Source organism: Trichosurus vulpecula, chromosome 6 (assembly GCF_011100635.1).
Source record: "Trichosurus vulpecula isolate mTriVul1 chromosome 6, mTriVul1.pri, whole genome shotgun sequence".
NCBI lineage: Eukaryota > Metazoa > Chordata > Mammalia > Diprotodontia > Phalangeridae > Trichosurus > Trichosurus vulpecula.
The window spans coordinates 81,852,477-81,878,685 of NC_050578.1; the positions used below are offsets into that span (position 1 = coordinate 81,852,477).

General features: G+C 37.9%; 1 protein-coding gene across 1 annotated transcript in view; it reads left to right on the top strand.

Annotated features, from left to right (window-relative positions):
• Positions 1-26,209, top strand: part of GC (GC vitamin D binding protein) — a 58,342-nt gene that overhangs the window by 18,651 nt on the left and 13,482 nt on the right. The window contains exons 2-11 of the mRNA XM_036762961.1: positions 2,745-2,814; positions 3,463-3,595; positions 7,869-8,080; positions 9,745-9,877; positions 13,170-13,264; positions 15,863-15,992; positions 17,727-17,929; positions 20,163-20,295; positions 20,831-20,928; positions 23,839-23,971. Coding sequence (XP_036618856.1) covers positions 2,745-2,814; positions 3,463-3,595; positions 7,869-8,080; positions 9,745-9,877; positions 13,170-13,264; positions 15,863-15,992; positions 17,727-17,929; positions 20,163-20,295; positions 20,831-20,928; positions 23,839-23,971 — 1,340 coding nt within the window. The remainder of the gene's footprint in view (positions 1-2,744; positions 2,815-3,462; positions 3,596-7,868; positions 8,081-9,744; positions 9,878-13,169; positions 13,265-15,862; positions 15,993-17,726; positions 17,930-20,162; positions 20,296-20,830; positions 20,929-23,838; positions 23,972-26,209) is intronic.

Genomic DNA, 26,209 nt, shown 5'->3' on the forward strand with positions numbered 1-26,209 from the left:
TTATTTTCTCTCTCTCTATTTTGTCTTTCTGTCTCTGTCTTTCTATCTGTGTCTTTCCCTTTCCCTATATCTCACAAATACACATACACACACACCATATAAGTATATAGATCCAGAAGGCTCAGACCATTCACAGTCACTCTTGATCTTGAAATATAAACTAATTTCCTTCCTCACAATCCTCTGTCTTCTACATAGAACTAGAAGTGAATTCCTGTGTACTTTTGTGGAGAAAAAAGATTGATATTAAATATAGTGTAGAGATTTTATTAGTGGTTATATGCGGACTAGACCTGCAATTTCTGGGTTCAATTCAAAAAAATACAAACACAGTTGTACATATATGTTGGTTTTGTATGTGCATGTTTTATGTGTCTATATATATATAGATGTGAAAAATATAAATATATTATGTTCTGCATATATAAATATATAACATGTGTGTATGTATGTATGATATACACACAAACACACATATGTACATAGATTCATACATATTTGAAACTATTCTGGATCCTTCTGACGACGTAATTTTGTAGTATTGTTACCCATATTTGAATGTTTTACTCAATTTTGAATGTACCATTTACAAATAGTACATATGAAATGACTATATGAAGTTTCTACCTTCTCTCTGACCCTTTGCTTTCGAACATCACTGAGACTGTGGCTAACAGGGTATATTTGTCCTGTGTTCATGAACTGTGCTTTCCTCGTGAAGGATATGATTTCATTAATGTAGAGAACTTTCTGATGAAGAAACTCCCTTTATCAGTGAAGGTCAGCAGAGAATTGCCTAGTCCTGCTAATAGTTAAGTGATTTGGCCAAGGTCATATGACCAATATCCGTCAAAGGTGAGACTCTATCTACTCGATGCCACCTCTCTTATTCATGAATATTATTAATAAATAAATTTTATTTTAAGAGGTTATTTTAAGAAAAAAAGAAAAATCCTTAAATAAAATAAGAGTAAAAAAAGCAACCTAGAAATTGGCCAGCCAATGAAATGATGGTTCTTAGTCCCTTTGGTTAATTGATGATTTTCCTAAACCAAGTAAATATGGCCCTGTTGCAAATAGATGAGGAGTTGGCATTTTATGCTATTTTCCCTTCAGTGACCTCTCAGGTAGACAGGGAGAACTTGGGGTGGGTGGGAGTGGCGGGGGGAGGGGAATCCAAATCTTATCATAAAGGAATTGAATCTTTTTAGGTTATTGTGTAGCCCAGAGTTTAGGACAAACAATTTTGTAACTCTGGGGTTTGCTTGGGGAATATTTATTTTACAAAGTGAATAAATGCAGTCATTCTTAGTTGTCTCTAAATGAATTTCTTGGACCAAAGAACTTTTGTGTAGAAAGGGTCATTAATGATGCCCTGGTCCAACCTCCTATTCAATGTACTAGTAATCCCTTCAACACTATCCCAGACATTTTATCTTTACTGGAATACTACCAATTACTGAAAACTCACTACTTCAGGAGAACTGTTCTATTTTTGGAGAACTCTAATTTTTAGAACATTCTTTCTTCTATTGATGTCAAACCTAGTTCCCTCTTAAGCAGCCTAAGGGGCTAGTGGATAGAATGCTTGACCTGGAGTCAAGAAATCTGACTTCAAATTCAGACTGACTTCAAATTAGCTATGTGACTCTGAGTAAGTCATTTAACCTCTCTGTTTTCTCAGTTTTCTCAACTGTAAAATGGGGACATAGCAGCACTTGCCTCACAGGGTTATTATGAGGATCAGATGAGATAATATTTGTAATGCTCAACACCTGACATATAGCCGGTACTTAATAAATGGCTTTTTCTTTCTTCCTATCCCTATTCCTTATTCTGTCTTTTGTGTCTGCTTCTTCCTTCATATGACTTCCCTACAAATTTTGAAGGGAACTATCTTATCTCCCCTTAATTTTTTCTTTTTCATGTATAATGTTTTATCTCTTACAAAGCATTAATTAATTAATATGATTCCCTGCCTTCTTTTGCCTCTTGGTACTTTAAGGGATGTTTGAAATATTTCTTTGTAACCCTTTGACTTTACCAGGATGCAAGATAATATGTTTTTTTTTATAAAGGGAGCTTTGCTATCCTTCCAGTTAATGTAGTTATCACTTGATTATGCTACTGCCTTATTTATTAAGCACTGCTCCCAAAAGGAACCTCCCCTTGCCTTTACACTTTACAATCTAGGCAGTGTTTTATGAGCCTTGAGGAACCCAGGTCAGGATTAGGATACCTAGTACAGGTGAACAGGGCTTTACCCTAGGGTGCTGATTTCCCATAGGGCAAAGCCTACTTCCTTTACATTTACACGCTTGTCCCCATGCTTCACCTCAAAGTCCTCCAGCAGGGCTCTGTAACCCAAACACCCACTGGGGCCAGACTCTCTGGGGGATAGGATATCTTCTTTTCCAGAGCAATTCCACCTGCTGGTCATACTGTTTCTCTGTGACTCATGCATTCCTCTGAACTGAATTCTTTCCTGGGGGATAAATCCTATTTCCCTAGTCAGAAATTCTGAATTCCCTTGAGTGAACAAATAGCACTGTTGCTTCTCTAGAACAGGGCTTCTTAAACTTTTTCCATTCATGAGCCTTTCAGCATTTCTTAAACTGTGGGTTGTGACCCCATGTGAGGCTGTAACCCACAGTTAAGAAGAATACCATTTTATATGTATATGTGGTATACCCAAATCATAGAGAAGGGGAAATGTACAGATTCTCTTGCTTCTGTTTTTGCAGGGCGTGATTATGAAAAATCTAAAGTCTGCAAGGATTTCGCCAATCTGGGGAAAGATGACTTCCAATCTTTGTACGTATATCAGAGCATACTTACTTACACACCACGTCTGCTCTAACAAGGGTAGGTTGATCCAGTCAGGGATGAATTGTGAGATCAGCCCAATGGATCAAGTGGGCACATCCAAGAAATAATTTAAAGGCAAGAGAATACCCGTGTTTCCCCAAATTATCATCTCTATCTTTGCCCAATATGTCCTGAAATTCCCACCTTGGATGAAAGAGGCCTAGCACTGGCTCAAGGTCAATGGCAAAGTGTCCTTTGGGAATAAATTCTGATCCCAGATTAGTTACTGGTTTGACCCTTTGGGTCCTGAAGAAAATTATATTCATGAAAGAAAAATGATAGCAGGAGGAGGAGGAAGTGGTTAGAAGCAATAAGCTTTGAGTTTGGAGTGGGGTGGGAGGAGACAAAGGATGGGCAAAGAAGCTCTAAGGAAAAGAAAGAAGGTCGAAATTTTTTCCTAATATAACTTGACCTAAAACAGGAAACAATTTGAAGTAGTCTAGCATTCCTCACTTAAGCCACAAGGTAGGTAATTCTGGGTGAAATGGCTACATAGATTTTTCACAGGTTTATTTCAATACAATTTATTGGAAGTATAAGAAAAATCTTATTTGATAGTGTATAACCTAAGATTTCCTCCTCTTTGTTCCCCAGATCATTTGTTTTGTACAGCAGGAAATTCCCCAGTGGCACCTTTGAACAGGTCAAAGCTTTAGTGGATGAAGTTGTCTCCTTGACAGAGACGTGCTGTGCTGAGAAAGCTGACCCCAACTGCTATGACACCAGGGTAGGTCTAGGCGGCTGTATGGGGCTCTGAGGGTCTACCCCCAAACATGAGGTGAGCAAATGCAAAGGGTCCAACATGACAAGTAGGATGCAAACACAGCAAGCCTAGGTAGCCTTGGTATGAAGGAGCCATAAAGTCCAAAAGCTCCAGAGCTCAGGGTCATTTGGGGAATAAGCAGAGTCACTCTAAAGGAGGGAAATCATTTTGGTAGAGTAGGGCTGGTCCCAAATAATCCTAAGGATATGTTACAGAAGCAGAGAGCTTCAGAGTCAGAAGGAACCTAAGAAGCCAACTAGTCCAACCCATACCAGAACATATCAGAAGAGTCAGATCAAGATGAGTCTGGTCAAGAGTCCGCATTCGTTTCAAGTAGACAGATAGATAGATAGATAGATAGATAGATAGATAGATGGATGGATGGATAGATGGATGGATACAGACAGATAGTATGGGCTGATAGATAAAACAGATGGACAGATAAAATAGATCGAGATAGAAAAAAGTGATATAGGAGAGACAGGGGGAGAAAGAGGAGGGAGAGAGAAGCCGAAAGACAGTGGTACCTAAAAATTCTCACTTGATCTGGCCATCCCTACTAGCTCAATCCCTCTACCCCACCCCCTGCCTTTTATGGCTAACCTCCTTGAGAAGTCCATCTCTAATAAGCATTTTCTCTTCCTCTCCTCTCATTCTCTTCTCACCTCTCTACAATTTGACTTCCAACCTTCTCATTCCACTGAAGCTCTTCTCTCCAAAGTTATCAATGACCTCTTAATCACCACACCCAATACCCTGTTCTCAATCTGCATCCTCATTGACTTCTCTGCAGCTTTTGGTGCTGTCCACCACCCCTTTCTCCTGATCCTCTCTTCTCTGTTCCTGTTACTCTCCTTTCCCTTGGTTCTTTTCCTACTTCTCTGACTGCTCCTTCTCAGTTTCTTCTGCTGGATCTCTATACATGTCATACTCCGGGGTGTCCAGCAAAGTTCTGTCGTGGCCCCTCTTAGGTTTATCTCTATACTCTCTTGTTTGGTGATCTCAGCAGCCCCATGCGTTCAGTGATCAGACCTATTTATCTAGCCCCTAACTCCCTCCTGACTTCTGTTCTTACATTACCTCAATAGCTTCAATGTCTTCTTATTGCCCCCAGGACAAAGTATAAAATCCTCTGGTTTTAAAAGCCATTAACAACATGGCCCTTTCTGACTTTTCCAGCCTTCTTGCACCATACTGTCCTTCATGTATTTTATTCTCTGGCAACATTGGCCTTCTTGTTGGTCCTTGCACTCATCAACATTGCATTTCCCAATTCCATTCTTTTTCATTGACTATGCCACAGTCTAGAGTGTTCTTCCTCATCTCTGCCATCTTGGCTTCCTGGCTTCAAGAATCATCTCAAATTCTACTTTCTGTAGCAGGCCTTTCCTGATTCCCATCTGCCCTACCTCCTCACCATTGCTATTGCCTTCCATTAGAGATTATCACCCATTTACACAGTGTCTATCTAGTACATGCATAGTTGTTTGTGTTTTGTTGCCCCCGTTAGACCATGAACTTCTTGAGAGCAGGGATCATGGGTTTTTGGGGGGAGAGGGAGCAGAGAGGTTGCCTTTCTTGGTAGCCCCAGCACTAAGCATAGCAAATAACACATAAAGCTTAATAAATATTTGCTGTCTGATTACCTGGAAAAACAGCCAGAATCTAATAAGGAGAAAGAGAGTAAGTTTTTATATGTGTGTATGCATGTACGTATATATACATACACACATGTACATATATACATGTGTATATATATGCATGCACATATATACTTGTGTATGCACACACAAAAATATATGCATGATCCCTTCTTTTTCATCTTGAATTCAAAGCACTTTTAGAAAGGTATTGGCTTTTTTTCTTTTTCTTGCTTTCTTTAGGACTTGTTGGGCAGACTAAAGGTAAGGAAGAAACATGGCAGTAGAACAGGAAGGAATAAAAAGGAGAAGCAGAGAGTAAAAAGATATGTGTTGGGAGAAGTGGGAAAATGAAAAAGACACACTTGAAGACTGACACTTGAAGCTTATCTATGACTTTCCTACTTCTGAATAAGTTTAATCAAATTTTAAATTATATCAGCAAATGAGTACAACTGAAAACTGCAGTTGTTAACTGATTGGGAAGGTTAGAAAATGTAAACAAATACAGTGGAAAATCTTGAAGGATTCATGCATGGGGGAGAGAGTGATGAACAGAGCTTTTCAAATATTTCTGTTTGCCCCACTTATTCTACTACTGATCCATTACTCAGATAGGTTTCCTAGTTTACACACACCTCCTCTTCTCTGGAAAGTTGTATCAAATATCTGTAGTTCTCTCTATCTTGTGTAGCTCTGAGTCCCCAGTCAGAGGCAATATCCTGGCAAAATACATCATGGATAGATCTCTCTCTCCCTCTTCTCTCGTGAGTCTCTCCATTTATTTGCCTTGTTACTTCCAGTAAGTAAACCTAGACTAGCAAAAGCCTGTGGCAAATACTATTTATTATAAACAAATACCAAATATTTAAAACAAGAAACATTACATAGACATTACTAAACCATGAAGGAAAGGCTTCCATGAGGAACCCAAGGGAAGAAAGGATTATCACCCTGGGGTCTATACTCCAGGGGGATTTTGGCAATACAGTTTCTTCCCCCACCCTTCTCATGCCCAAGCAGTCTCTCTGACAAAAGTTCTAGTCCCTTTCTTTAGAGTGGCACCCTTTAACTATGCTTCCAGATTTTCAACTCCCCTTTCTCTTGCTCCATGAATCTTTACAGGATGTGAACTCCTTATGAGTCTCTTTCCTGGACTCACTGAACTGATCTTTAAAAACCACCAGAAGGCATTTTTCATCGTTTGTTGCTTCCTTTCTGATTCACTCAAGACACTAATACATGCTACAGAAAGGTATCTCCTAGCATGGTGCATTTTTATCTGGTCTCTTTTCTGTGATAAAAGACCAAGCCCCTTACTTGTGAATCTGCTTTCTACTAATTAAAATAAACAATAAAACCAAACCAAGATAAAATAATTGTAAGCAAGGAAGAAAAAATAATAAAATTTTTAGCATATAACACTTTTTTTTATCATGGTCAAAAAATATCGAGCTTCAGCTCTTTTAAGAATGATTTAAGTTCATGAATACATTTTAAAATTCAAATACATCTTCTGGTAAGAAGTCGAAAGAAGAGGAGGAATATTTCATGGACAAAATACACCAGCAAAAATCCTCCTTGAAAATATCACTGTCACATCCACCACCACACCAATCAGAGAATCATTAACTGCTAAGCTCAACTGGGGAAAGATTTATGTGCATTTTCTAGTCATTTACAATTTGCTATGAATTACAGGGTGTCCCTAAAGTCTGGACACGTAGGCAAAAATGCGTATTTTGAAATATTTGGGATATTAGCAGACCTTAGCCTCCTTGACTTCCTTTTCTGGGGTATGATAAAGGAGACGGTGTACTCAATGAAAATCATAGATGCAACACACTTGATTGAACACATGAAGAGTGAATGTGCTAAAATTGATGGCAATGTGGAGTTATTGCATACAGTTCATGTGAATCTTGCAAAAAGCATTAATCTTTGCATCACAAATGATGGAAATAATATTGATGATGTTATTTATTAATATTCCAATTAAATAAAATGTTGAAAATTTGATTCATTTCATTTCTTGAAAATATACATTTTTACCTATGTGTCCAGACTTTAGGAACACCCTGTATATCAATCTTATCACAAAAATAGTTTTCTTCCTGAGAACTACTACACAACAAAAATAAGATTTTAGAAGTAGAGAAGGCAAAAGATAATTGAAGAGTCTTGAGTTTTTTGTCACTGATATGGTCAATTATACTAATAGTTTTTCTAATATTGAACCAGCCCTGCATTCCTGATATAAATCCTTCCTGGTCATAGTGTATGATTAGTGTTTTCTATCGCAAAGACTATTGTGAGGAAAGTTTTTTGTAAACCTTAAAGTGTTATAAAAATGTGAATATTATTCTACATGCCATTAACTATCAATATTTGGCTTAGAGTGATGAAGTGTGTTTGCAATACATGGGACCATAGGAAAGTAGGATTTAGAGATACAGGGCAATTTTGAGCTTACTTAGTTTGTGCTCTTTCATTTTATTACGAAATTTTTTACATCAGAATTATCCAAAGATTTACCCTACTACTATCCAGGAAAGTTGGTGATAATGACTTAACCTTTTATCCTATTTCTAAAACAGACTTCAGAATTGGCTGTCAAGTCCTGTGAAAATGATGCTCCATTTCCCAAACACCCAGAAACTGACAAATGCTGTATGGAAGAAGGTCTTGAACGAAAACTCTGTATGGCAGCTCTCACACACCCGCCCCAAGAGTTCCCAACCTATGTGGAGCCATCAAACACAGAAATATGTGAATCCTTCAGGACGGACCCCAGGGGCTTTGCCAACAAGTAACCTGCTTCCTACTCATTTTATTTATACATACATATATATATATATGTGTGTGTGTGTGTGTGTATGTATATATATGTGTGTATATATATGCATACATGTGTTCATGTACATGGTGTGTGTGTGTGTGTGTGTGTGTGTGTGTTAGAAATGTGCAGATCCTTCTGGCAAAATGAAATTTTGTAGTATAGTTACCTGTTTTCGAATAGTTCATTCAACTTTGTACTCCCTAAACATAAAGAGCATATGAATTTCTTTCTTCTCTCTGGTACTGTGTATCCAATGATGATTAGAAATATTAATAGAATGCTCCTGCCCTACATTTGTGAACTTCATTTTCCTCATAAATGATAGAATTAGAGACTGGACCTTTGATTTCATTGGTATTAGGAACCCCCAAATGAGGAAACTCCCTCTTCCCATGCAGGGAGCTCCCTGTAACTTAGAGAACTTCTATGTCTTAAAGGTTACCTAGAGCACTTAAGAGGTTAAGTGACTTGTCCAGGGTCACATAGCCAGTATGTGTCAAAGGTGGGGCTTGAACAAAGTAAGGTCTTCTTGTCTCCAAGGCTAGTTTTCTGGATAATTGGCCATACCATTGTCTTCTTGAACTTTCGCATAGCCTATGAGCCAAAACTTTGTACTATCCCTGGGGATTTCATCCTCAACGTCATGTAGCAAAGTCCTACAAGTTCAGAACTGAACAGAAAGATCTATGGGCAATCCTTGAATAGAAAGCCTATGTAAACTTCAACTTCCAAATATTTAAAAACAGATTTAATTAACATAAAATCTGTTTGCCTTTTTTTCACTTGAGGGTAACTTGTAAATAGAGTAGCTTCCATAGAGAATTTAAAACTTGTTTGATTTAGGTTTTTTTTTATTTGGGGGTACAAGGATCCTATATTTTCCTAGGAAAATGGAAATAAGCATTTTTGAAAGATATAGGTAGGACTGTGTTTCTTATGTATGTAGTAGCTGACATTAAAAAGGTTATTTGAGGATTTTCAGCTATATCATTTTTAAAAGGAGTTTAACAAAGGCTTGTTGTCAAAGGCTTCAAAAATCTATTTAGCATTTTCACATATTTTCCTTTAAGCCAGGAGTCCCCAGGTTTTGGTGCCTATACTCCTTGGCTCTCAGTAAACCTTATTCAATATGAAAGGAAAAGTTATAGCATTTACCAAGACAACAGGAATAAGAGTAACACTTCAGGGTGTGCAAAATGCCTTTTCCTTGCACAACAACCCTGGGAGGGAAGTGTTATTATTATCTTTATTTTATAGATGAGGAAACAGAGCCTGGCAGAAGGCAATTGACTTGGCCAGGGTCACACAGGCTGTATTTGAACTCAACTCTTCTTGACTCCAGGTGCAATACTCTATCCATTGTGCAACCTAGATGTTCAAATAAAATAAACAAAATAAAAAGATTAATTCATTTTAATAAGATAATATAGTCATTTATCAGATATTCCTTGTAATCCCTTAACAGGCTTTTTATGACTCTGGGAAGAGTGCAATTTTATCCCACATTAGAAATTGTTTTATACACATAGATCCCCACAAATTCACAGGATGCATAAAATTCTCATTTGAAATAATAATTAAAACTCAACCTGTTCTTTTCAGGATGTAAACAATCATTCTGTTTTTTTTTCCAGGTTTTTATATGAATATTCAAGCAATTATGGACAAGCTCCACTCCCCTTGTTAGTTAGTTACACAAAGAATTATCTGTCCATGGTGGGAACCTGTTGTACGTCAGCCAACCCTACAGCATGCTTTGTCGCAGAGGTAAGTCCTTCTTTGTATCCTTGCCTGTTCCAATGCTTTGATCAGAACTTTCATGTCTTTACATATGATTTTTTAAGTTATCTTAAGTCATTATCTTAATTGAGCTGTTTTACTACTTCCCTGATTTGTTGAGAGTTGAGACTGAGTAATAAACCAAAGTCTAGATATATTAACACTCAAAGGGTCTGGAAATATTGGGCCATGTTTGACTAATTCCACAAAATCATTCTGAGTAGCCTTCTGGATGCAATAGCTACAAGAAAAGCTGTATGGTTATTTTTAGAACAATATGTTCAGACTTCCATCTTGATATAAATGAGGGGTTTTGTTTCCAGTGTTACCATTGAGATGCTAAGATATCCCAAAGAATTCAATAGTCCGACATCTTGGAACAGTTGTTGTAAGGTTCAAACAAGAGGTGTAGTGTGGTTAGAGTGTTGAATTTAGAGTTAGAAAGACATCTCATGTAATCCTGACCCCATATTCTTACTACATGGGTGGCCCTGACCAAGTCAAGCTAGCCTCTGTCAATGTCAGCTGCCTCATCTGCAAAATGGGTGGTAATGATGGCACCTATCTCATGGGGCTGATGTGAGGATCAAATGGGGTAATAGATGCAAAACACTTTGCTAATTTTAAAGCCCTCTATTAACATTATTATTATAGTAGTTAGAGATGATAAAGTATTTTTAAGATAAAGTATCATTTTATAAATGATAGTTCTTATTTCTCCTCCCTTATTACCAAAGTAGAGATAGTATAGCATAATGATAACCATTGTTTTCTAGAACATTAAGTATTTTATATACAAAGTATATTATATACATATATGTATATACGTATATATAAACATATATGTATAAACACATATATATACATACTTACATAAACTATATGCAAAGTATTTTATATACATTGTCCCAAACTTGTAAGGGTCTACAGGTATTATTATCCTTATTTTATAGTGGAGGAAGCTAAATAGTCAAATGTTTTACCCATGGGCATATAGCAAATCTCATAAGTTTAGGACTTCCTTTTTCTCAATCCAATTCTCCATCCATGTCACCAAGCTGCCTCTCTGGGTGGTAGCCATGGAGTCAGGAATACCTAAATTCAACCCCACCCCCACCACCTCTGTCATTTATTGTTACCTTAGACAAGTTGTCTGTTCCCCATGTACCTGGGGCAATCTTCTAAGATTCAGACATCTAGATGGATACACAAATTGAAGATATCCTGGACCTTCACATATTCCCAATGAGTGACATAACTTTTTGATTCTTGTGTTTCAAGAGAGATTACTCCAAGATTGGCCCCTGGGAGCTTTCCTCATCCTCCTTTTCTGTTTCTGGATTGGTTATGCTAGGGGAGCTATAGTACAACGTTAACATTGTTGGGCCTTTTAAAGTAGTCTCACTGTTCTATAAGTTATCGTATACATAAACACACACACATAGTTCCCAATATTGTAGGGATTTCAGAGTAAGGTTTGCCTTGAGTTCAATGCAACAAATTAATTTTATTAAAAAGTATTTTTATGTCATTAAGCATTTCCCAATTATATATAAAAAATTAACAAGCATAATAGAAAAGGGTGCACTTCAACCAGTTCACATTCACTTGTGAGAGCCAATTGTTAAATTTTCAGTGTGACCATTTTATATCTCAGAAATAATTATAAATCAGGGCTTGATGTATTATTTAGTTTATTATCTAGACTCAAGAAAGTTAAGGGGGAAAATGTATAATGCATCTGAAACCTAAAAGTATATTGTGCGTACTTTTCTTTTTCAGAAAGTCAGTTGTTAAACATTTACCAGGACATTGATGAAAATATAAAAATTAAAGACATCAATTAAACAATTTAGATATATAGGTTTAGTGTTTGCCCCCATTAATTTTACTTAGATCAGTCTAAAGTTCTAGACTGTCAAGATACTTTTGGATCTTGACTCTCTGACCCAATATCCTCCCAGATTTCTGGTCATCTACAAATTTGAGAAGCCTGTCAAATTTGTCTTTATCAAAGTCATCAATCAAAATTTTAAACAGCTCATGATCAAGGACAGTCTCCCTGGAACACTCCAATGAAGAATTCCTTTCAATCTGATATCAAATCACTAATGACTACTCTTTAGTTGTAACCATCAACCAATCCACTTCTTTTCAGCCTTCCTATCTCAATAGAAAAGAGAGGAGTCTTTGTCAAATTCTTTGCCAAAATCAGGGTAAACTATATATGTATGTATGTATATATATATAATCGAGTGTACTGGTAAATATTTAACAAGCAGCTCTTCCTCCAGAAAAAAAAGCAAAATGCATTTCCAAGTTAAATCTGCATTATTAGTATTTTTCTCCATCACTTTTTAAAGACAATAAACACAACAATAAATTGAGCCCTACCTTAGCAGATTTTGGAGATGCAAATGTTCACATGGAAAATTTAACAATGGTCTGAGCTGACTCCAACACACCCCTGAATCTTTTAGTATTCCTTGGAAGAGAACATCTTCTCTTTGGGATTGTTTTTCTTTTTGTCTTCAGAGCTTCAGTCTTGAGAACTTTGCATCCTTCCTGAAATGGCTTCCCCTCTAGAAGGTTAGGCTATGAGATCACACACACACACACACACACACACACCCTTGTACCTGTCCCTTTCCTTGTGAATACAGCATACATTTGCAGAAACATATTCCAGTAATTGGTCTCTAATATTACCAAATTTCAGTGGTAACTTTCCAAGAGTCCAACAGAATGTAAATTCCTTGAGGGAAAAATTATTTCCTTTTAGTCTTAATATTCCCAGCCCACTACATAGTAGGTACATAATAAATGTTTATTATTGAGGGAATGAAGGAATAAAGATATAGGAGTCAAAATTGCCTCCTTGAATATGGAAGTCTGGTTTTTCTTGCTTATAACCCACTTGGGTATGGATATGTGAGGATATGCATTTATTTGTTAGATCTTCTCCTGGAGTTTGTTTTGGGTCAATTTCTAGGTGTCTCTAATTCCCATCTTTCCTCCTACAATGAGACCATTCTCTATGTTGTATTTCCTCTAGTAGACTATAAGCTCCTTGAGGGCAGGGACTGTATTGTTCTTCATCTTTGTATACCCAGGGCCTAGTAACAGTACCTTAAACATCTCAGGTGCTTAACAAATGTTTGTTGAATTGAGTTGAATCTGAAATAAATACAATAAAGTAAACATTTTCTATTTGAGGAATAGCTCAGTGTTTACAGATCATATTTTCCACCTAATGAGACATTTCTCTTTAATGCTCTAGAGGCTTCAGAATAAGCATCTATCACTACTCACCACCATGTCAAATAGAGTCTGCTCACAATTTGCTATCTATGGGGTGAAGGAAACAAGATTCAGGTAAGAAACATTGTGGGCATGCTTGTCTTTAAATTGCCGTTCTCATTTCACCCTTCATTATTTCATGCAAGCCTATCCAAGTTTTCCTAAGATCACTGAGCTCATCATTTCTTATAGCACAGTAGGATTCCATCACAATCATACACCACAACTTGTTTAGCCATTCCCCAATTGATGGGCACCCCTCAATTTGCAGTTCTTTGCCACCACAAAGAGAGCTGCTATAAACATTTTAAAACATATAGGTTCTTTTCCTTTTCCCCTAATCATCTTTGGAAATAAACTCAGAAGTGTTATTGCTGGGTCAAAGGGTATAGGCAGTTTAATAACTCTTTTGGCATAATTCTCAATTGCTCTCCAAAATGGTTAGATCAGTTCACAATTCCACCAATAATGAATTAATGTCCCTATTTTTCCACATTCCTTCCAACACTTACATGATGGTTTTATTACACATTTAAAAGGAATAGCAAGTTGTACATAATACATTTGCAGTCTCGTGTGCAATCATCTTTTATTATAATATGTTATAGAAATGCTAGTTTTATTCCATAAATTAAAAATAAAATAAATTAAATTAAAAAAACAAATTGTGATTCTTTTATCTACTGGGAATGAAACACTCTTTTCTTTCTATGATGCACAGAGGAGTAAGGGAGAGTAGAAAGGATAGGCTGGTAGTACCCCAGGCTACAGTATATAGAAGAGGCAAAACAATGCTTCTGAATATTCCTTTTCAAAAATATTTTGATGCCAGAAAATCCCATTCATCATGGAACATGATTTTATTTTGTGATAAGTTCCATGCATTCCAGTGAGGCCTAAATTCTCTGGTAGGACAACAATCTTCAGACCTCACTTACCCTGTCTCTGGCCCAGAATGATTTGAGATTTCTCTCCAACCCACTAAATATTCGTACATCTTTCCAGTATCCGGTGGCTCAACTGGTAAGGAGCCCCTCTCCACTAAGTTAGATTGGTCCTCAGATGATGGATATACAGTTCATTAAAGGGTGCAATTTCAGAGTCAAAAGTGCCTGCTTGGTGATGGCATCATCTGCCTCTGCCCACCTAGCTGGCTGATGCAACACAGGCTTTGGGACTTCTCCCTCTATTCCCAGAGTTGCTATTTGCAAGGATAGTATTTGCCCAAGCCACAACTGTCTCAACTTCCTGCTCAAATTTCACCAATGAATCATCCCACACCTCTACAGTTGTGTAGTGGAGGAGACTCAAAGCCGAAGTCTGAACTATTCAGAAGCCAGGATCTAATTGTCCCCTGAGACTGGCTTGGCATAGATGTGGCAGGCCTTGAGTAGGCATATTGGTGATGCCAGGGGGGAGAGTGCCAGCCTACATCCAAGCTATCAAACCCATTTGTTTTTAGAAGCTTCACCCCTTCATTGCAGATGCTCATCTGTGAGCTAGCTGCAAGGGGAATTCATCCTCAGCCACCTAAAAAGGAACAAAGAACATTCTCATTTGGAGGCGCTAACAAATTTGTTTGATTTTTGAAGTACACACTCAGCAAGTTCCATCTTAGTATGGAAGACAGCCTCTCAGCATAAGCTCCACTAGACCACGCCCCAGGGATTCCTGAGGTTTCTTTTGGGGCTTCTCCAGCAGCTACCTTAGCTCTGGGATGAAGAGGGCCCACCCACAGCCTGCTCCCTGGGTCATGGAATCACACCCCACTCCTCATCTGGCCCTAAGTCAATATTCTCAGTTCAAATTGTTATGAAAAGAGGCTCTTAAAAGTCATTGAAAATTTAACAAAAGGGTGACATTTTGCCCTAAAACATCAGGAAAACAGAAGGAAAATACAGTGGAATTTAGCTTCAGTGGAAGGGGGAATGGATCTCCTATTCTTTTTTACCTCTAAGCCAATTTTTGCTATTGACAGATCAGCAACTGGCCTCCTAAGAGTACAGATAAGGGCATGAAAGCAATGTTGAACCTGTACACAGAAAAAAGCTTAGGATCCTAACCCTAGAGATTAGGAAGGGACCTGAGAGGTTACCTGAGCAAATACTTTCATTTGACACATGAAGAAACTAAGGCCCAGAAGATCACACAGGGAGCAAGTCTCAGAGCTTGGATTTGGACTCAGGTCATTTTATGGCCCACAATGAAGGTTTGTTTCAGAAATGTACACATGAGTGCAATAGTAATGACATTTTTAGTCATTTTTTCAATTGTTTCCAACCTTTGTGACCCCTTTTTGGGCTTTCTTGGCAAAGATACTGGAGTGGTTTGCTATTTCTTTCTCCAGATCATTTTTACAGATGAAGAAACTGAGGCAAAAGGTTTAGGTGACTTGCCAAGCATCATACAGCTAGTGAGGCCAGGAAGATAAGTCTTCCTGACTCCAGGCCTGGTACTCTATCCACCACACCACCTAGATGCCCAACACCCAGTGAATAACCCTTAAAAGGCCTGATGAACTGTGCTAGAAACAATCATTTTATTATTTCCAAATAGTGTACCATATTATACTATATAGCAGTAAATAAATATAGTTTGTTTATATAGTAGAGCAGTAAACAATTAAGAGTAAAGATATTTGTGATCTAAGAAATTGACAATCTGTTTCTCTAGCTACATTGTCAAGTTTTCCCAGAAAGTACCAACAGCTGATTTAGAAGACATAGTCCAACTGGCTGATCATATGACCAATGTTCTCTCCAAATGTTGTAACTCCATTGTTGAGGACTGCATGGCCAATGAGGTAAGATTAGTCTCCTTGTGTTTGCGTTTTCAACTGACATCTTTCATATTGCATATTAGGTAAAGAGCCTGCTCCCCTCTCAGAATGTGTAGCCTGGGAGAAGGCACTGAGCATGCTTAGTTGCTCTAGGCAGTTGATTCAGACTAGAAGGTGCTCATCAGCATGGGTGGATTGAGTTTCCTCATCTAAGAGTTCCCAGCAGATGACTTAAAGATCCTTGTCTTATTTTGCATAGTGCCAGGGGTGTGTTGCTATTAAGGAACTCTCTAAAAGGAAAAAAAAAAGGCATTGCAAGAGACACTTTTGAGTTTAATCTTCATTATTAACATTTTCTGCATCACTTCCTTAAGTCTACCAGGGGTAGGGAACTCCACCCCTGGAGACAATCAACAAAGCAATAGATCAAGCCTTGATTTGTAGTAGTTTGCTAATTTCCAAAGTGTAAACGTTCATGCTGAAAAGTAAATGGTCATCTCTCAAGAACTAGTTAGAGATGATGCATTAGCACTGCATGGTGCTCTGCTTTCATAGCCTTCTTCCACTGGGTGTACAGATGTCAACAGGTGAAATGGCATGTTTTAATGTGAAGCTAACCTTGTCCCCTGCCTGACATACAGAGGGGTCCCAAAGATCCTATAGACTTTGTCATGAGCAGAACATTCCTATCTCCTATGTTCCTTCCATTTTCCCTCGTTCCCATCCCCAGAGTTATTTACTCCAAATAGATCCATAGAGGGGGACTGGAAGGGAGACTGTGACCAAATCAGGAATCCCTTGTGGATCAGGATTCCTGGTGGTATGACCCTATATGAGTATATCTGGGGGCTAGATGAGAGCAGATCACCAGGTCCCAAGTCTAACTAGACCCATCTACCTCTATGCTTCAGATGTACCTTCTTCATCTGAAAACTAGGCTCAGGAGGCAGTATAGTAGAAAGACGGCTGGATCTGGAGATAAAAGACATGGGTTTAAATTCTGCCTCCCTGTGATGTTGGGCCAGTCACTTAATCTTGCTGGGTCTTAATTTCCTCAACTATAAAATACAAGGATGGGACCAGATGACTCCTAGTATCACTTCCAGCCCTTAATCTATGAGCTATAATCTTGTGGCCTCAGATGAACATCACTGTGCTACTCAAGGGCAGTTAGGTAGTACAGTAGACAGAGTTCAAGGGCTGGAGTCAGTAAGACTCATCTTCTTGAATTCAAATATGGCCTCAGGCACTTACTAGCTGTGTGACCCTGTGCAAGTAGCTTAACTCTATCTGCTTCAATTTCCTCATTTGCAAAATGAGCTGGAGAAGGAAATGGCAAACCATTCCAGTATCTTTGTCAAGAAAACTTCAAATAGGGTCACAAAAAGTAGGACAGGACTGAACAGCAACAACTACTGAGGGGCAGAACTGGTGGCCCACATTTCCTCAACAATGCTGCAAAGAAATAGGGAATTCAAAAAATCATGGAGCTGGAAGGAATCTTTGAAATCGTCTCATCTAATCTCCTTATTATACAATAAGGATATTAAGTTCCAGAAAAGACCAACTGACTTGTTCAAAGTCATACAGTTAGTGGCAGATCTAGGACTGGAGCCCATTGTCATTGGACATCATTCCCAGTTGTCTTTCCACTATATAGTACTACCTAATAGAAAAGCCAAACCACCTTCCCCCAGGGCCTATCCCCTCCCATCTCAGAGTATAAGAAAAAGTGAACACTTACCGTTTCTTTTATAGTTAGCAGAACATACTGTGAAGGTTTGTGAGAAGCTATCCACCAAAGACAAGAGGTTCCAATATTGTTGTGGAGAAAGCAGCCCCATGGACATTTTCCTGTGTGTTTATTCTATGCCAGCTGCCCAAACTCTCAAACTTCCAGAAATGTTCAAACCCAGCCATGAAGAGATATGCATCACAGAAAATAATGAAGCACTGGACAGGTAAACAGATTTTAAGTTTGTCTTCATTTTAATGTGATAAATGAAAAAATGAAGGAAGGAAGGAAGGAAGGAAGGAAGGAAGGAAGGAAGGAAGGAAGGAAGGAAGGAAGGAAAGGAAGGAAAGGAAGGAAAGGAAGAGGGAGAAAGGGAGAGAGGAAGGACATCAATATCTACAATTTTTTTATTATACTCTTTAGTATAATGGTCTTTAGTCATAAGATATAGTTCAAGTTCACAGGCCTGAATCATTAAGGGCAGAGACAGTCATTGGATTTACAGCTAAAAGAGAACTTAGTAGACATAAGATCCAACCCTGTCCTTTTATAGATGGGGAAAGTGAGGCACAGAGAGGTAAAGTGATAGATTATAAGTGGCACAGTCAAAATGCTAACTCAGGCCTTCTAAATTCCGGCTCTAAAAGCAGTGTTCTTTCTAATGCACCATGATTGCCTTCTGAGCAAACAAATATTTAATTAAAATGCAACCAATCTGCAGCATATCTGTATGCATTAGTATATTAAAATCTACTATTAGATGAAAGTGAATTGATAAGAGACAGAAGATGTTATAAGGAAAAAAACACTTTCCAGAAGATGATCATTTTTAACATATTTGAAAGAGTTAGGATGAGTTTGCATATGCTAAATATAATAAAGATACTATTTAATTCCTGGGAATGCCTCAGACAGTATATCTGGGATTTCAGGAATATTTGACAAAGTCCTTCACTGTTTCCTTGTGAAAAGATGGTTGGAATGATGTCATTAGGTGAATTAGGAAGTCATTGAATGATAGGAGAGGGTTTGGATTTCTGCTTTTGTTAGTATGGGGATGCCGAGTGAGAGAGAGGGGCATGGGAATTGGAGCAGGAGGAGAAGGCAGGCCTACATGCAGACCTGGTCAGTTGCTGTCAGGTTCAGTCCCAAAACAACCCAAGAGGAAATTCCAGCCACCCAGAGCAGAGAAAAGCCAGGATAGGGAAGCCAACATGAGAATAAAGCTGACTACTGAAGGTTGAACTCATATTGGAGGAAGACTCTAAGATATTTTAATTCACCACTAGAAAATCACTTTTTCCCATATGTGTTTATATGTATATATATAAATTTTTCATATGTATATGCCAAATATAAAACACAGATGTATTGCATCGTGATTATATTATCAACATAATGCATATACATATTAAACAATTGTTGTTGAGCCATTTTTCAGTCATGTCTGATTCTTCATGACCACATTTGGGTTTTCTCAGCAAAGATCCCAGAGTGCCTTGCCATTTCCTTCTCCAGCTCATTTTACAGATGAGGAAACTGAAGCAAACAGGGGTAAATGACTTGCCCAGGGTCACACAGGGAGTAAGTTTCTGAGGCTGGATTTGAACTCAGGTCTTTCTGACTCCAGGCCTGGCAATCTATCCACTGTGCCACCTGACTGCTCTCTATATTATACATATATAATGTGTATTACGCAAACCTATTGTGTATATATAGTAAATGTAATAGTATCATATCATAATACAAAATATATATTATAGAAACATCATATATCTAATCTAAAAAATATGGCACATATTGCATATTATATGTTTATTAGCTATATATAATATGTTTCTATATTTGATCTTGTGGTCTCTACCTATGGTTTCAGTGATGTAGCAAAGTTTTGCTGAGAGGACCCTCCTTCTTATGGAGAACATCAATGGTTATGAATTTCAAGTCTTAGAGAGTTCCCTGGGACACTGAAAGCTGATCACACAGACAGCCTATATCTGAGGCAGACCTTGAACCCAGACTTTTCTTGACTTTGAGGCCAGTCTTCCATTCACAGCCCTATGCTGCCTTTCAACATGGATCCAGTGGCATCATTCTCTGTTTGTGTACCTGCAAACCATAGAAACTTGTTTATTCAGGATGCAAGATTTATGGGGAAATGGCTATTGAATGAATATGTTTTTTATTTAGTAGCTTTTTTTCCCAGAAACACCTTGAGTTATTTAACTGACAGAGCAATAGCCCTTGCTTTGAGTTATACTTCATTGTAAATCAGTCTTTGAGGGTTAAAGAGGTTTTACAATGTGTGTGTGTGTGTGTGTGTGTGTGTGTGTGTGTGTGTGAGTGTGTGTGTCTGTATAGCAAGATCTCATCTGCACATACAGATTTTAAAGATGGGTACATAGGGTGCACACACACACACAAAGAGTCTTTATTTCTTCTTTTCTCTCCCACTACAGATACACATATGAAATAAGCAGGAGGAAACTCAACATTCCTGAAGTGTTCATCACAAAACTACATGGCTTAATGCAAAAAGTTTTGGATGAATGTTGCAAAGCTGTGGAGCCAGAGGCTTGTCTGAATTCCCAGGTAAGGTTCCTCAGATTTTTTTTGTAACTGTTGGTTATAGATAGTGTAATCTAACTCGTATACACTCAGAGCTAACCACTCCCCCCCAAACAATCAATAAGCACTTATTAAGCACCTACTAAGCACTTGATACCTTGAAGGTAAGGGGGATTCATTGGAATTTATTGGGGAAGAGGGATCATGTGGTCAGACCTATGCTTTGGAAAAATCATTATGGCAACTGATGGATTCCTGAGGGAAGAAACTTGAGGCAGGAGACCGATGAAAAGGCAAGAAGTGAAGCAACAGGTGATGAGGTCCTGGACCCGGGCTGATGGCTATGAAAATGGAGAGAAGATATGTTGTTAGGGTAGACATGATAAGATATGGTAGCAGATGAGATGTGTGGGGTGAGAGTGTAGAGTCAAGGATGACACCAAGGTGTCCAGGAGAATAATAACGCCCTTGACAGCTACTAGGCAAATTCAAGTGGCACAGTGTTTTAACACAAGTATGTCCTTTCTGGAAATAATCTTTTCTTATTAATGTGTTACAGAGACCATTAGCAAGAAATGAAATGGTCTTATTCTTAGCCAAGGCAGAAGAACTTTGTGGTGATTACTCTCAACATACTTTTACTGAATACAAAAAAAGGTAAAGTATATATTTCAGACAATGCTCTGGGAGATTACTGAAATCACATTACTAAGTACTCTGAATTTTTAGTTCTACTACGGTTGTGAACATGAGGAAATGTGTTTGCTCAGAACTGCCCTGTGAGGTGGAAACAGAACGTAAGTCTCTCGAGAGCAGGGATTGTTGTCATTTTTGCTTTTGTATCCCTAGCACTCAGCATAATGCCTCACACATAATAAGGGCACTTAATTAATTAATACTTGTTGACTGGTTTATTGTAGAATAGGAATGTTTAACCTATGCTCAATATCAAACAATCCACACAGGACTAGCTAGTAGAGGCCTCTGCTGCGGGAAACACCATTTTATGTGTCAGGTGTCTAGTGGATTGGGACACTATACACCCAAGTAGAGGTCTGTTACCTAATCTCTTAGGGTGTGGATAGAATGGTGGGCTATTAGTCTGTTGTCTCAGAACCAGCCCAGCTAAGTTAAAAAAGACCTAACAAAAGAATGTTGGCTGATAGATGAAGAATTGTGGGGAATGCAGCCACTTCATGTCCATTCAGACAAGAAGGAGTTTCAGTCTGCATTGAAAGAGGAATTATTCAGCCTTACCTATCAAAATAATACACAATTTGATTGGGTGTCACCTATAATCCCTATTGCAAGAGAAACTGAGCCTAGGTACATCTCTCAAAGTCAGGAGTTCTGAACTCCATTGAGCTAAGCCTATCGAGTGTCTGCATTATGGTTAGCACCAATATGGTGAGTTCCAGAAGACAGGAGGTCACCATGTTGCCTAAAGAGGGGAGTAAATCAGGTCAAATCAGACACAGGGCAGGTCAGAGCTTTCATACCTATCAGTAATGGGATTGGGATGGGGTTTGGGTTCATGAGTGCATGCTGCACTTCTAGTCCAAGTGAGAGAGAAGAAAGAAGAATAAAGGAAAGAAGAAAAGAAGGAAGGAAGGAAGGAAGGAAGGAAGGAAGGAAGGAAGGAAGGAAGGAAGGAAGGAAGGAAAGAAGGAAAGAAGGGTGGGAGGAAGAATGGGAGGGAAGGAGGAAGAAAGGAAGGGAGAGAGACATAAAGGAAGGAAGGAAGGAAAGGAGGAAGGAAGGAAGGAAAGAAGGAAGGAAGGAAGAGAAAGAAAGGAAGGAAGGAAAGAAGAAAGAAAGAAAGAAAGAAAGAAAGAAAGAAAGAAAGAAAGGGAGGTAGGGAGGGAGGAATGAAGAGGAGAGGGAGGGAGGAGGAAGGGAAGAAGGAAAGAAGGACGGAAGGAAGGACGGAAGGAAGGAAGGAAGGAAGGAAGGAAGGAAGGAAGGAAGGAAGGAAGGAAGGGAGGGAAGAAGGGAGGGAGGGAGGGAGATAAGGAAGGAAGGAGGGAGGGAGGAAAAAGAAACAAAGAAAGATAACCTGAGTAAGTACCAAGGAATATAAAGCTCAGAGTTCTCAATGAAGATGAACAGGTTTATGAGGAGTGAGGCATAGTTAGAATGCTGGGAGGTTATGTTCAGACAGAAGAACATCAGAGTTCCTAATTAGGGAAGTAGTATTCTTATGGGTAATGGTAAGATCTGGTGTGTGACCATCCCTCTGTATTACAAAAGTAGAATGAAGGAAAAGGTCATGAAACTTAAGGATCTTGAAGAACTAATTAAGGTAAAGGAGTCTGAGAGAGCTTCTATGTAGATATTAAAGTGTCCTAATATGAGGTTAGGAGCTGGGGAGGAGAGGAAAGTGCTGAGCCAGATCCTGAACTCCTTGGAAAAAGAGGGAAAATGACCTAGGGTTCAATGTATTTCAACCACCATTATTTGAATTGGGCAGAACATTTTGATGGAGTGAACTTTAAGAGGAAAATTGCTGAGTGAAAGAGGTAAAAAGAAATCCTGGAAGTAAGAGTGAGGAATAAGGAGCATTTTGAATCCTCCTCCAGGACTGATGTGAGAGAAGGCTCAGACAATGCTATGTCTAATCATAGCTACAGTGTCATGAGAGGGGAGTCAGATCTCCCTGAAAGCTAGTAGTTGAAAAGGCTGTGGAATGGCTGCACAAATTGTGGCATAGGAATGTAATAGAATGTTACAAAAAAATGGATTCAGAGAAACTGGCAAGACTTGTATGAACTGGTGCAGAGTGAAGTAAGCAGAACCAGAAGAGTAATTTATACAATGATTACAATAATGTAAAGGGAGACAATTTTGAAGAGTTTGATTAATCTGACCACTGCAAGGACTCATCATGACTCCTAAAGATTGATCATGAAACCTGCTTCCCAACTGGAAAGAGAGGTGCTGAACATTAGGTGCTAAATGAGAAAAACATTTTCAGGCATGGCCAATGTGGAAATTTATTTTTTTTGCTTGATTATACCTATTTGTGGGTGTACAGAAGATAAGCAATGACTCAAAAAAAAATTTCAAACCCAGAGAAAAACACTTTTAATAAATACAATGAAGACAATAGAAGGAAGTTCAGGAGGAGACACAGACAGTCAGTTAACAAGCACGTATTAATTGTCTTCTATGTGTCAGGCATTGTACTAAGCCCTGGGCATTGTTGGTGTTAAATTTAATAAATACTTTAAAGAAACAGGCTGTATATACATACATACATATATGTATATATACACAAATAACATGTATGTTCATATTGAACCTTCTTTTTGTTCTTTTATATGAAAATGTTTTGCATATTAAAATGCAGTCATGTTAAATTTAACAACTACCTCAAAGAAACAGGATGTGTAGAATCTATCTACCCATCCATCTATCTATCTATGGCATACATGTATGTTCATGCTGAACCTTATTTTTCTCTTCTTTGTATATGAAAATGCTTATGTTTATCGATATTTATTAAGTTTATGATAAAAGAAAGAAAATTTCAATAATAATTTTTTTAAAACTCTTTTTTCTTTCCAGGTTGACAGAGCACTTTAAGACTAAATTTCCTGAAGCTAAATCCCAAAATATTAAAGAGATGGTTGAAAATCGGGCTGACTTTGCCTCCAAGTGCTGTCTGATGAATTCACCTCCCTTATACTGTGGTACCCAGGTAAGGATATTTAACTCTTCCATTTATCACTTCAGTGCCCAAGGATTTGATTTTCTTTGGATCACCCTGTCCTTTCTGCATCATTGCCTTTGTGTTCATGAAATCATCTTTCCAGGAGCCTTTATAAGTCTGCTTTACTTAAGACTCACCCTAGAATGCAAATTAACAAACAAGTGATGACAGAATATCACTCATATCAGGATGAAATTTTACACATTTGTCAATAGGAAAGTGCATGAGGATAAAAGCTACTCATGTTAGGTAGTTCATATTCTTGGTAATAATTTAGGTTCATTTCTCATGAAAATATATTAGCATGTAATGGGTTTGTTATAGTTATTTTAAATGAATTAATAAATAAGTATTTTAATATAAAAAAGATCATCTAAGTTCATCATGGAGTATGACCACTGAATCATTACTACTAAATATAGCTTTACATTTCTTAGTCATCCTTTTACAAACTTCTCTTATTCCAACATAAATAATCCATGATATGAGGTCATTTAGACTAGATCTGAATTGATATTCACTTTTAAATTACCTATGGAAAAAGAGTTACATAAATGCTTCATATAAATGAGATCAGAAGGTGAATGTTTCACCTGCTTAAGAAAACAAACTAGCTTTGTAGCACTTTAACACATTCACACTCAGGATAAACAGAAACTTATTTACTAATGATTAGATGGGAAAATTATCAACGATTCTATATCCATTGATCACATCTTTTCATACAGTTTTGGCACATATTTTTAAGTAGGATCATTAATGTAATAGTTTGTCTTGGCAAGTAGTAGGTGAACTGAGTCTTGAGTCAGAAGACATGAGTTCAAAACTCATCTCTGACACTTACTACTTGTGAGACATCAAGGCAAGTCTCTTTAACTTTCCTGGACCTCACTTTCCTCATCAATAAGAAAAGTTGTTGGAACTAGATGGCTTCTGAGGTTCCTTCTATATCTATATCTATCATTCTCAAAAATGGCAAAACTCTGTATCTTATAAAATATTTTATTATTTAAACTTTGACCAATCCTAGCAGGACTTATATCCATTACCTCCAGATTAGTAATGAATGAATGAATTTTTTAAAATGCCTACCCTATGCCCAGAATTATAAGAATCACTACAGATACACATACAAATAAGAGGTGATACCAGCCCTCAAGGAGCTTACATTCTAATGAGGGAAGGCAACACATGAAGAGGGGAGTTGGCCAGAGAGAGACTTGGTTGGGAAAGTCATGGAGATCGTGATTAGAGTCATAAGGGAATAGATTGATATGCCTTTTCCAAAAGCAATAGTAGTATAAATTTGATTCTAGAGCATTGTTCTAGAACCATCTAAATTCCAGATTACTTTTAATCTAAATGGTTTTTAATCTCGTTTGGACCAAGAGTTTTGTGGGTTACCAGTTTGTTACCTCTGGCATAAATTCTCAAGTATGGCTGATGGTAGATAGTTTTACTGGGCTTGCTGACTAACAGAATGAAAGAAATTTTATATGGAAACACACATCTTTTCCCATGATAGAAGCGGCACAATTTTTTATGTTATTTCCAGGGGAGGCCACAAAGATTTGATGAAGTGTCTATCATTAGACACTTTTATTGGTGACACAATTGATAGAGCACTGGGCCTGGAGTCAAGAAGACCTGAGTTCAAATCCAACCTCACCCAATCACTAGCTGTGTAACCCTGGATATCATTTAACCTCTGTATGCCTCAATTTCCTTATCTGTAAAATGGGGATAATAACAACTACCCCTGTGGGTTGTTGTGAAGACAAAATGAGATATTTTTAAGGTGTGTTGCAAACCTTAAAGCGCTACAATAATTCTTGCTGTTGCTGCTGGTGCTGCTAGTGCTACTGCTACTACTACTACTACTACCACCACTACCACTACTACTAATACAATTAATACTACTACAACTACTACTACTACTACAAATACTTCTACTACAACTACTGCTACTACTACCAGTCAGCACAAGGAAGAAAAAAATTACTATTTATGAATATACACACAGATCTATTTCCCAGTGCATTTGATCTAATGGTTTTCTAGAATGCATTGCAAGGATATCACACTAAAGACTGTTGATATCCCTGTTTGTACAGTGTTAGACAGTTCATAAGTTATTTTTACAATTAATGGCTCACTTGATCTTCATTATAGATCTGTGAAGTAGGGAGGACAGATTTTATTGTCCCCATTTTACAGATGTTGCTG